General features: G+C 39.6%; 1 protein-coding gene across 5 annotated transcripts in view; it reads right to left on the reverse strand.

Annotated features, from left to right (window-relative positions):
• Positions 1 to 12,233, reverse strand: part of NR3C2 (nuclear receptor subfamily 3 group C member 2) — a 205,124-nt gene that overhangs the window by 157,112 nt on the left and 35,779 nt on the right. Inside the window, exon 1 of one of the 5 annotated variants that reach the window (XM_027893638.1) lies at positions 9,522 to 9,747. The exons of the other annotated variants lie outside the window; for them this stretch is intronic. Coding sequence (XP_027749439.1) covers positions 9,522 to 9,619 — 98 coding nt within the window. The 5' untranslated portion in view covers positions 9,620 to 9,747. Of the gene's footprint in view, positions 1 to 9,521; positions 9,748 to 12,233 lie in introns of those variants that run through there. 5 annotated transcript variants of the gene reach the window in all.

The following is a 12,233-nucleotide window of genomic DNA, read 5'->3' on the forward strand; positions in this document are numbered from 1 at the left end:
GTTTAACACACAGGGCACATTGAATGGTTTCGTATACTGCTTTTCTGCAGTGTATGATCTCTAACTCATTAGCATAGTTTGAAATGACCTTGTGCCTAAGATGGCAGCTCATTTTTACTCGGTCCCCTCGACAAACAAAGCTCCACATAGTTATCTGTAAGTCACCTGTTGTCTCCCTATAGATAATTTCAACCTCTCTCAAGACATGCCCTTGTCTACCAGGAAACTCAAAGTATTCACCCTCTCTTCAACCTTTAGATCTCCTTCTTGGAGAGTCATTCATAATCCAAACACCTTTATTCTCTGCCTTGCTTGACATTGCTTACAGGGATGTTTTTTACTGAGAAACTCAGCAAAGTTACTGATATTACTGGAAATAAAAGGAAGCATTTTAACCTTGGGGTAGGACTCAGAAGTCTGTAATCACTTCCAAGTTCTGTAAACTTCATACACAACATACAGCAACTCACACTTCTTACACCTGAATTCTTTACCAGAAAATTGATTTTACACACACGCACTTCCCAGGAACACCATTAGGATAGAAATCATCATGTTTTGCCAGACTCCCAGCTCTTAATGTAGGTCACAAAGTACGTAAATAAGAATTGATTATGAAAGGCAGGAAGTGAAAACAGTCCATATGTAGCTAATATTGCTACCGAAACCTAAACTTCTGCATTTCCTGCCATTGTGACTTTAATTATGAAATCATAATGTTGCACTAAGATAACTGCCATGTTTAGTTTCCTAGCTGTCTTTAAAGGAAATATTAAAGAGAATTAAAATACAACAACAACAGCAAAAAAACCTACTCCAAAACCCTAACCAAACACAACCACTAAAAGAAAAATCTCCACTCCAAACAGCAATGAACAACAGAAAAAGCCCACACAACTCGTAAGTTTTTCAAGTTTCTCCACCTCACCAGTGCATTACTGAAGGAGGTTCACTCACAGATTTCAGCTTGAGTTGTGCTCTGGTCCCTTTTTGTTGGAGTTAAAGGGAACAGGAATGTGATGGACTGTCCCAGAGGAGCAAAGTCTATCCATTCTGTCTCTGGATAATCTAACCTATCTCTGTATGAAAAGACACTTTGGCATGGATCTGCCTATGAATTTACACAGAGTTAAAAAGACTGAAGCAGAAACAGAACTAAACCAAACCAAACCAACCCGCCTCAAACAACAACAAAACTTAATGATTGTTTCGCTCCGTGCTTGCTATGGAAGACGTTAGGTAGATATACCCTGACTGGAGCATTTCCGTTTTCTGTGGCTTGAGAATCAGCCTGAAATTTAAGCACCAATGATAAACTCCAGCAGAGAAATATGGAGAAAACGATAGGTAACAGACCACAAGCATGATATGGTGTTCCCTCAACTTTTGCAGGAACTCACATAGACACAGCTGAGCTATTACTGCTCATGATAATCTTATTTGAACCCATCTCTGTACCAGAGAAGTGTGAGATCACACACACATTGCCAATCTCCTAATAGGGCTCTCAGGAGGATCCGGAAAACTGCAAAACAATTAATTTGATGTACACATTGAGCAAATTGATGGAACTGTTGCAAAGAACAGGGAGCTAGGTACCACATGCTGGGGAAGAGACCACATGGTATCTGAAAAATTGCTTCATAAATCCATTTGCATTGCTAGAGAATCAATGCATGTGAGGACAAACATAATCCAATCAATCCATTTGTTTGATTTCCAAACAAATAACTAACTAGTTAAAAGATGGGAAATAAAAAAAAAATGGTATTAAACATTTAGTTTCTCTATAAAAGTAGGTCACTACCAGTGGTCCACGGGAGTTTTGTAGGACACAGCTGAATAAATGGGTTGGAAAAGATGGAAGAACAGTGTGCAGAAAGAGTACTCTACTGATATCAAGTCACTCATAGCAATACAAATGGAAGCTTACTGAAAAAACTGTAAATGATCTCACATAGCAAAGGATTAAATTGTAAAATGGAAGACAAAACTCAGCGTTGGCAGGTATAAAGAATTGTAGGGAGTGGTGGTAAGGAAAACAACTCCAACTGTACGTATGCAACACAGGCTCTAGGTGAGTTGTTACCACCACAGGGAAAGATCTTGCCTTCATTAGGGACATACATAAGAAAATGATGGTTTAGTTTCAGTAGCATGAAAAAAAACCAAAACAATATTGTTAAAAATTATGAGGAATGCGGACCAACACAGAATACACCCTTAAGCCAGCACCTAAACGACAGATGCTACACATTGAATATGCTATCTAACTTGAACACAGTCCTCCAATCCCAGAAAGACCGAACAGAACAAGGAAAGGCAGAGAGAAGAACAAGGATGATCAAAGGTATGAAATGGGTTCTGATCAAGGAACTAAACAGACATGGATTTTCCAGCCTGGAAGACAAACAATCAACGTGGTATCAAAGAGATCTGTGATAAATGGAGCACCATAAAGGCAGTGGGTAAGGAATCATTTGTCTCTTACAAGATAAGAACAAAGGAGAATCAAATGAAATTATCAGGTAGTAAATTCAAAACAAAAGAAGGTACTTCTTTACACATATATTGTTCTACCTTAGGACTCACTGCACAGGATATTGTGGATGATAAAAATGCACATGGTTTTAAAAACAATAAGACAAACTAATGGAAGAAAAATCTATCAAGGGCTATTAAACTGAAGATACCATCTCTGCTTCAGGAAGTTTGTGAGATGCAGATTGCTGAAAGCTGGGAAAATATACTGGGAAAGCACTATTACATGCTTGCCTTTTACTGTTCTTCACTAGGCATCTGCTGCCAATCCCTGGCTGAGACAGGACAGGCTATGACAACAACCAGTCGTGCAGCTCCATCGGAGTTGATCTTGAGGACAAATAGGACACCCAGAGTCCATGGTTCAGTCCGATGGTTTCACTTTCATCTTGAACCAGACCGGTCCCGCCGACTGAATGGGTTGAAGTTGAAAACATCTTTTGGTTTAGCAGCACCCAAAATGAAACTCGCCTGCACACTCGGAGCCCGCTTGGCAACGTGTGCACATCGGCAGGAAGCGGGGACAATGAGCGGACTTGCTTCAGAAGTACACTCCTAACCCACACCAAAACGTTCATGCAGATACACCTGTGCCCAGTGAAAGACACCCTTGCCCTAGGAGTCTGACCACTCTCCTGAAGCAGTGACCCTCCTGCATCCAGCATGTGCCCTTCAGAACGTGCCATGCCCCAAAGGGTGACTGGGGCTGAACCGGCTCTTCCTACAGGATCGGTCCTGAAGCATCTTCTCAGTTACATCCCACTCTGCTTAGTGCTCTCTGGGCACAACTACAGAATTAGGCCTTTTAAGCATAAAGCTGTAGACATGAGGAAACTGTCATCTGCACATTTCTAAGGAGTTTTTAAACTCCTATCTTTCATGTAGCAAACAGCTACTTTTCACCTCGCAAATATACATATATGCTGATCTGTGATGACCAGCTTTTAACTGTCTCTATATTAAAGAAATACAACTGGTACCCTTCTTATTATAAGAAACCTATAATTCTATTCACAGTCTGAAAATTATTAAAGGCTTCCATGCCTCCTTCCAAGACAACAACCAGTATATAATTCCAACTGATAGATGTCAAAGAAGGTTACAGACTTGCAAAACATATTTTAATATTAGCAACTTTATTGAAATTTTCTCATCACAACAGCTTGATTCTTACAAAGTAGTTAAATATAGCATGACATTGCATTTCTCTTCATGGCAAACACTGTTTTAATGCTGTTATATTGCCTTTAATACAAAAGCATGTTTAAGTTGATTTTGCAGTTTACTGGCAGATCTGATAAGAAGCATATTCTCCTAGAAAGAACAATACACCTTAAAAACAAACAAACCTTCAAAATGTGTCTGATCCTGACTTCTGTTACTCAATTTGCATTTGCCTAATCATGCAAAGTGGAAAACCTCATCTGAGTATTCAGTGGAATGTCTTCACACGGATAAAAGGCCTTTTGATTTACCCTGAATTCCTGGTTCTACCAATTTAATCTTTTGTATAAGCCTCTTCTAAAGCAGACTACTACTTCCTTAAACAAAAGGTTATATGTTCATTTTCTAAGAACAGTGATACTTTTGACCTTGACACAAAATATATTATTGATGGGAAAAGTCACTGAAGAAACTTCCAACAGATTAACATGACTAAGCCAAACCTTTGTTTTATCTGCAACCTAATTAAAATGAAAGGTTCCCACCCAAAAAGCCTTGTGCAAGGTTCTTGTCATGAAGAATTACAGAGTTCTGTGTAAGAGGGCAAAAGGGCATTCAAAATTATTAAAAAAAAAAAAAAATTCCTTCTGCAGAACTAACAATACAGGACCAGAATCTTCTCTTCAGAAAGCCAAAGAAAAACTGTTAAGGCATTTTAAAGATCTGTGACTAGATATCAGTCTTGTTTCATTTACACCAGATCTGGGAAAGCAAGAGAGAAAAATACTATGTTTTTTTTCTTATCTTGGTCTGTCTTGTACAGGCTAAAATAAAATCACTTGCCCTGTGGAAAAGCCTCATAAGGAAAACTCATAAATCCTATTTATTTGTCTATTTTTTTTATCATGTAGAGCAATACAAGACAGGGTATTCTTGTCACAGTGCCAGATGGTAAAAGAACCATAACAACCCCAGGGACCACAGTCACTGTACTAAAGATGAAACTAAAAATGAAAAAATTCACAAGATTATCTGACCTTTTGATTATCTCAATTAAACAGCATTAAATTCCATTAATTCCAACAAGCATCTGTAGCCAAAATTTATGTGCTTATTCTTCCTAAGCAATGTACAAGGGGAATGAAAACTTCAGAGTAACATCCTCCAAAATTATCAAGGTAAATGGAAAGCTTTGTGCATTTGCTATGAGAAAAAAAATGCTGGGAACGGGTTTTAAATCCTTCCCATATCTGGCAATTAAAGTTATCTTAGCAGTACATGCTTTCTCTTAGGGTCCACATTTCATTCAATAGCTAATGCATGTCAAGTCTATGAAAGGTCTTTGGAATAGGAGCTGGAACTTGTGAGCCACTTTCCTGATCACGTGGCCAGAGCAAGTCTCTGCTTCTGCCTAAATAAAGATTTATGGGATCAAAAGGAATTACTTTCAGTCAAGTGCACTTGCTCTGGGATTGATGCTAGACCCTGGATGCTCACCTGAGAAAAAACGTACGAATGACTTAAAGCAAAGGCAGTGACTGGACCTCAGACCCCAATACTGGGCACCTCTTACTGAGATGTATCCATCAGACACTGATAACCCTTCCTCTGATGATGCTTCCAAAGAAACTAGAAAGTTGTCCCGTATATCTGTGTAGAATTCAATAACCTAGACAATGACACATTAGGAAAAACTCTTTACTGTGAGGGTGGTGAGGCACTGGAAGAGGTCGCCCAGAGAAACTGTGGAAGCCCCATCCCTGAAGTGTTCAGGGTCAGCCTGGCTTTGAACAACCTGGTTTAGTGGAAGCTGTCCTTGCCCATGGCAGGGGGGGTTGAAACTGGATGGTCTTTGATGTCATTTTCAACCCAAACGATTCTATGATTGAGCAATTACCAGAAGAAAAAAGACCCTGCAGTCACATATGAATCAGGGATTTTCAAACCGAAAGACCCAGACCAAGTCACTTCTATTCCCTGTCACCTGGAATTCAGCAAGAAGCAACCCGCCCATCTAAACCAGCAGGTCTCATTTTTGTATTTGTGCAGGCATTTCCTCCCTGCATCCCATCTAAAAATCCTATTTTGTTCACTTTTTTCCCAAGCTAAGCCCAGACTCTTCCATCTCTTCCAATGACATTTAAGTAGAGCTCCATTTAGGATCTGAAGGACAGCAAAACATTTTCTGTTCTTCATTTTGAGCACACCCCATCTGAAGGTGGCTCACGTACAACCGGTACATGTGCTCATGCAGCACCAGTGTGCCAAAGACAAGATATTTTATGCAGATATTTAAATCAGGTCATACCTGTAATAAAGATAATAATTAAATAATATCCCTGGCACTAGGGTGTTGCAAAGTGAACTTCACATCAAAGAAAAGAGCCATTAAGTTATTTAAAAATTTTGAGGTGTTGTAACAAGATGTTGCTCATTCATGTATGGAAGGAACTTGTTAACGAGTTTGCGCTGTATACAAACATCAACAAACTTGATAGATTTCCTTTGCCTATGTGTCTGCCAACATGTTTTGGTTTTTTTTAATACATTTTGTGGTTGTCCTCCAAAAGTTGAAATGTTACTTTGCACTAACTATGCTGAAACATTTTGTATGAACATTATTACAACAAGCATAAAGCTTCTGTTTCTGTGTCAAAGTTAGTCAGAAAAGATTTCACAACCCTATGATATAAGGAAACTCAATTAATTGTATTTTTGAATTTCCCATTGCCAGATGGGATGTTACTCAAGACTGGCATAATGATTCAAATACCAGCAGGAGGTCCAGCCACCCAGAATGAAGAAGATGGCACCGTGGGTAGAGAAAAGTTTCCCTCAAAATGGCTCTAATACTTGAAGCTGAATATGCTCAAACTAAAACAAATTCTTCACAGCCACGAAAGGATTTGCTGAGACACCGGGTCACAGGGGCTAATGGCACTGTGACACACCTACTAAATCTTCTCTCGCAAGCTTAATGCAATAAAGAAAATCCCTTTGTGGCTGATACTGTCGCAGGTGTCACTGCAGAGAGGAGGCAGCCAGGGAGGCAAAGGAGGTCCTGGGGTTGCAACTGTGGCTCTGCCCAGCACCCCCTGGCTCTGCAAAGGGAGTTAGGAGCTGGCCAGGTCTGTGGTTGGTCTGACCCTGTTCAAGAGGAGAAAATGAAATGTGACCTGGCAAAGGAAAGGAAAGAGTGAATGCAGCGAGTGGTCTATGGCCTCACTGGAGGGATAAAACAAGAGAGAAGCTTACGCCGTGACCTGCTCAGAAAGAAGATCAGTGGGACATCCTTCCTCTGGTTTAAGGAGCTGGGGAAAAAAACACAGACAGACATGAAATTACTGAAGGGAAGGAGGAAGACACACTTCTTCCTCCTACTTCAACTTATTTGCTTCATTTTACTTGGAGAAATCTGAACCGGTCTTGCTAGGATGAGAGAAAGAACGAGACGCAAGCAGCTTATTTTTGTCCAGGAGGGGCAGACATTTAAATTACCAGTCTTGCTACCGATTTTGGACACTAGCCATGGCTGGGGATTTTACCCGTAATTCTCACTGACATTAATTCACAGACTGGCTCCCTGACCAGAAAAGGTCTTGCTCTGGCCTGACCCATAACAAGGAACCTGGGGTGGAGGGTTCATCTGACTCATGGTAATTGCCTTACAGGCATATCGGATAAAACACGGTTTCTGAGGTATCAGGTCTACGTACAGATGCAGGATCTGCAATCTCCCGGCACAGGCTAAACAGCCAAGGAAAATTGTTACTATAAGAACTGAGTACGTCAGTAGGAAGCAAGTGATAAAACCATTTTCTCTTTCTCCCAAATATATAGTTTAAGAAGCACAAAACCCGAGCTTTTGAGATCCACAAGAGAACTATCTGAACATGGTAAGAGTAATTCTGAAAAGCTACTGCAAGGCACTGTTCTTCATTAAATGAAGTCACTGTAATATTTACATCAAGCATTTATTCCTGCATTTTAAAAATACATGCAGAAATCTGCTAGCTATTGAAGATAATCTACTCAAAGTATCAAAGGAGAAACATGTATTAGTAGACTCCTCTTAAGTCACGCAACTACATTATAACTCAAATTCTGTGCAGATATTTATTTTCCCTCATGTGGATGAGATAGGGATGAGACTAATGCTACTAACACTTAAAATCAGCAACCACATTTATAAAAAATAAAGACTGTAAAACACAAGTGAAAATAGAGTTGTTACCTATTTATTTCTCCCTTGAAGATCCTTGAAGACTGAATTTGTGCTTTCCCTGTGGCATGAAAAGGCAGCAAAACCGAAACTGTATTCAAGATAATTATGCATCTTATCCAACACCCTTAAAATAGTAACAAGTTTGTGATAGTTCTACCTGTCATTTTGCAAGAAAACTTCCCTACATATCTTGAATCAGCTCAAGATACAGTTTCAAAAGAAAAGGGAGAATGGGGGGAAGATTTCTGATAGCTATAATTGAAATGGGATATTTTCTCATCTGTCCTTTTGCAGAAGAGGGTTGGGTTTTTTTAATAATTGCTTAGAAAAGTTGTTCTCATTTCTTTGAATCATCTCTCAAATTTATCAGAATATCTCTCAAATTTAATCATCTTGAAATAGTTTATTTACTCATTAAATTTTGTGCCAAGTCACCTACATAAATGTCCACAAAAATATGCATATTCATTTTATATTTGGCAATATTTTACTTCAGAAATCCTGACTTGCCCAGCAGAGTCTGAAAAAAAAATTCTTTCAAACTAAAGGAAGGAAGGAACCAAAGGAAGGAAACTTGTAAACTACTAAATTTCCTGCATAAATATTTCTTGTGTCCCTCATTTGGGCATTGCAGATTGGAAACTAAGCCTCTGCTTCTGGGAGAGCATACTCCCAAATTTCAAGTTAATGCAGTTTTTCAATTATTCTTTAACATGAATCATTAATGTGAATATTTATGCTGAATCCATTAAGTACTACTTCTTTGTCCCGCAAACATTCATTAATTTATCTATAACCTACTGCCGTCTGGTAAGGGAACAGGATTATCTCCATTTTACAGATGAAGAACTCAGGGGAAAAAAAACAACCAACCAACCAAACAAAAAGCCCCTAAAAAACCCAGGACTTGACCAAGTTATTTCAAGAAATCTGGCAGATCAAGTCCAGATTTTTTCAGTCACAGTCCACTGCTTTTAGAGCAAAAATATTCCTTATCATTTCCAGAAACCTTAACTTCCAATTAGCCATGAAGTATAAAAGAAACTAAACATGAATCCATGCTTTCTTTCAACAATGCCTTTAATAGTATACTCATGACCTATATGGTAGGTTCGTCAGTCAGATACACATTGATATTACTAAATGTTTAATATGTTTTAAGCAAGATTGACCTCTGAATGAACCACAATACGCTTCGGGATTTAAAACAATCTGTTGTGGGCTAATTTTTCACATTAGGACTGAATTTAACAGCAACAGTAATTTTTAAATTTAATTTGACCTTCTGTATCATTCACATAGAAATATACTTCTCTCAAGATAAGTCACTCAAATGTGCACAATATCAATATCAACATCATTTTTTCCTTGGGGATAATTTTGCCAATAATTTTGTGATACAATCATCAGAAAAAAATAATGCCGATTCCCTTTCCAGCATTAAAGCAAAGTAGCTTGCAAGGCATGCCTTGGATTTGAGAAGCAGCAGAAGGAACTCCACACCCCTATACCACTTTTAAATATAACAGCAAAACAAAAAACTCAGCAGCTATTTCAGGAAGCTTAGTTGTTCAAATAAGAAAATACTTACAAGCAGAGGCTGGGGGTACACTTTACAAAAAAGCCTTTTCTAGAGACAGAGTACTCATTATTAACACAAGTTTTGAAGAAAATCGGGAGGAAGCACATCTAAGGATCAAATCAGAAGCAGTCTTGCAGATTATTTTAAACTATGCATGATGGATGCATTCTGCTCTGTCCTCATTTCAAACTCTGCACAGACTTTTCCCTGCGATAATCTATTCCAGATGAAGCAACTGATATTTCCAGTTTCAACCAAAAAGAAATGGAAAAAAGGGGGCAAGCCCCCCCCCCAAGCCAATAACTCTTTGCTATTTAATGATTAATCAGTATGAAACCTTCACTCAACATTTAACTTTCTCTTATTTACTGAGCTCTTTAATACAGAAGGGAAAGTAAATAAAAGGAAGAACGGCAATTCTTGATTTCTTGCCAGTTTACAGTATTAAAAAAAGAATCTGCGCCACGGGTTGGCAGGCAGCCACACTTACAGTAAGCTATCTACTGTTTCACCCCGCAGGAAGGACAAAGGATTCAGTGTGGGGCTGCTGGGTTTCTCTCTGTCAAATGTACCCTTCAAAACAGATCCCAGGAATATTAAAAACTGCGTGCTATTAAGAGCATGTTTTTCGTGATCTTTTCCTCTTTCGGTGGATGTTTTTAAAAACCCCGTAGTACCGTCGTCAAGAAAGCAGAGAAAGGAAATAGCAGTGCTACAGCCACAGCACTGACATTTTAACTTACTAAATCAAGTTATTCCAGCAGAAGTATAAGGTGCTGGGTTAAGCAGTTTGGTCCATATTTCTGTTTCCTCGCGGCACGAGCGCACATTACTGCTTCATGACTTCTACAGCTGTAGAGATGCCAGCACTCACTTCTGCAGAAGGGCTTCAACAGGACTGTGCCCCGGGGAACCCTGTCTTACGAGGGCTCATTCCTAAGGCTTCCTAGTCTGTAACAGTACTTGTTTGAAATCTGAAAGGAGCACTGACTCCTGAGGACAACTTTCTCAGTGCACTGCTCTATTCCACACGCGTCGCGCAATATTCCCACATCTTGGTCACTCAAAACCATCCAAGCCAGAGGCAGGAGGCAGGAAGGAAGGAGGAACAGAAAGATGGGAAGGAATTAAGAGCTGGGGAGAAGAGGAAAGACAGGGTAAAAAGCAGCAACAAGAGGGAATTAGAATAGGCTAGAGTTAATAGAAAGAGCCAAAAGGAAGTGAATGAAAGCATGACTTGAAGAGGAAACAAGTCATTAAGGGACAAAGAAAATAACTATGCTGCATTATGAGGGAGAACGCATGTGTAAATACAAAGAATATGGATGAGAGTTAAGGATCAATGATTATAAATTAGTACAGTCTGAATGCTCCTTCCACTATTGAAACAAAAATAAAAGGAACACTGCTTCCACCTACAAGAAGTGAACATCCATGTGACCTGCCTTTGTTTTATTATGTAGCCTTGAAACTTTCTGAGAATTTCTGACTATTCCACTCCTACCCTGCCCATATTATGTCTGGAGATATTCTAAATATCCCTATAAGCTTCATGACACTATAAAAAAAAAAAAATCCTCCTTTCAGAACAGGGTTTTCTTTTTTCCAAACTTAAGCATTTTTATCAGATTCTCTGGCTTCCGTGCCCGATTTCCAAAAATTAAATGCTTTTTTTACCTCTGAATTTAATAGTATTCAATCTTTAAACTTTGCTATCTTGAAGTCTCTCTAGTCTAAAAATGAAATTTTGGCTTAAACAGAAGAGAATTGAGGGATTTTTAGCTTTCATAAAACAGACATCTTTTGCTTCCAGTCCTGGAAGGGCTGGAAATACCGATTTTCAAGTTCCTGACAGTCTTCCCCATCACCGCCCCCACCCCACCCCCCCAGCTAAGAACGTAAAATTGCCCAGAGTGAGTACTGCAAGTCAGCAACAGCCTTGTTTAAATGACCTTTGCGTCTTACTAAATGTCCCACATTAGATCTCAGTTCTAAAAGATACCAGTAAAGGTTGCAAAGATATGAAAATCCCTGTTTGACATGCATCTTGCTGTAACAAGTATTTGATTTTTGGCAAGTGCAGAATAAGCATGCTTCCTTTTCACACAAAAAGTCAAGTATGCCAACAGTAAAACTGCTTCGATACAGAGCATAAATTCTGCACATTACGTGGCCAATTCCTTCCCAGACCGCACAAGGGGACAACAAAAATACAGAAATATTTCAGAACAAACAATCCCTAAGAGGAATAAAGAAGCGCAAGCACCGCTTTCCTCCAAACAGGATTTCTGAACAAATGACAAAAGACATTTGCTTCTTAGCCTGGCTGCTATGTACCCTCCTGAGACAGGCATAGACCAGAGCAGGACACAGGGGCACCCTTCCCATTCCTGGGGCGGGTGGGCGGATCAGCCGGCAGGTGCCCACCAGTCATGGGTGACGCTGATGGGAACAGCAGGGGGCCAGGTGCCAGAGTAGGATGATGGGTCAGTTTCTGTCCCCAACATACAGGTCACCCTTGGATGGTTTTAGGAAAACCACATCTCCATTTCTGCATTCACAGAACTGGTAAGATTTCCTCTTGCTCAAGAACTCTCATGGACTTTCAAAGCAGACTGTAGGACTCAGGACAGCAGTATCTCACAGACTACATGGATATTAGAACGGCTGCAGTCACCCAGCAGCAAGGGGACAGAGAAGCATCACATACAGTGCTAAGCG

The sequence above is a fragment of the Empidonax traillii genome, unplaced genomic scaffold (genome assembly GCF_003031625.1).
Source record: "Empidonax traillii isolate 1590-97213 ecotype Southwest subspecies unplaced genomic scaffold, ASM303162v1 scaffold399:size634673, whole genome shotgun sequence".
Lineage (NCBI taxonomy): Eukaryota > Metazoa > Chordata > Aves > Passeriformes > Tyrannidae > Empidonax > Empidonax traillii.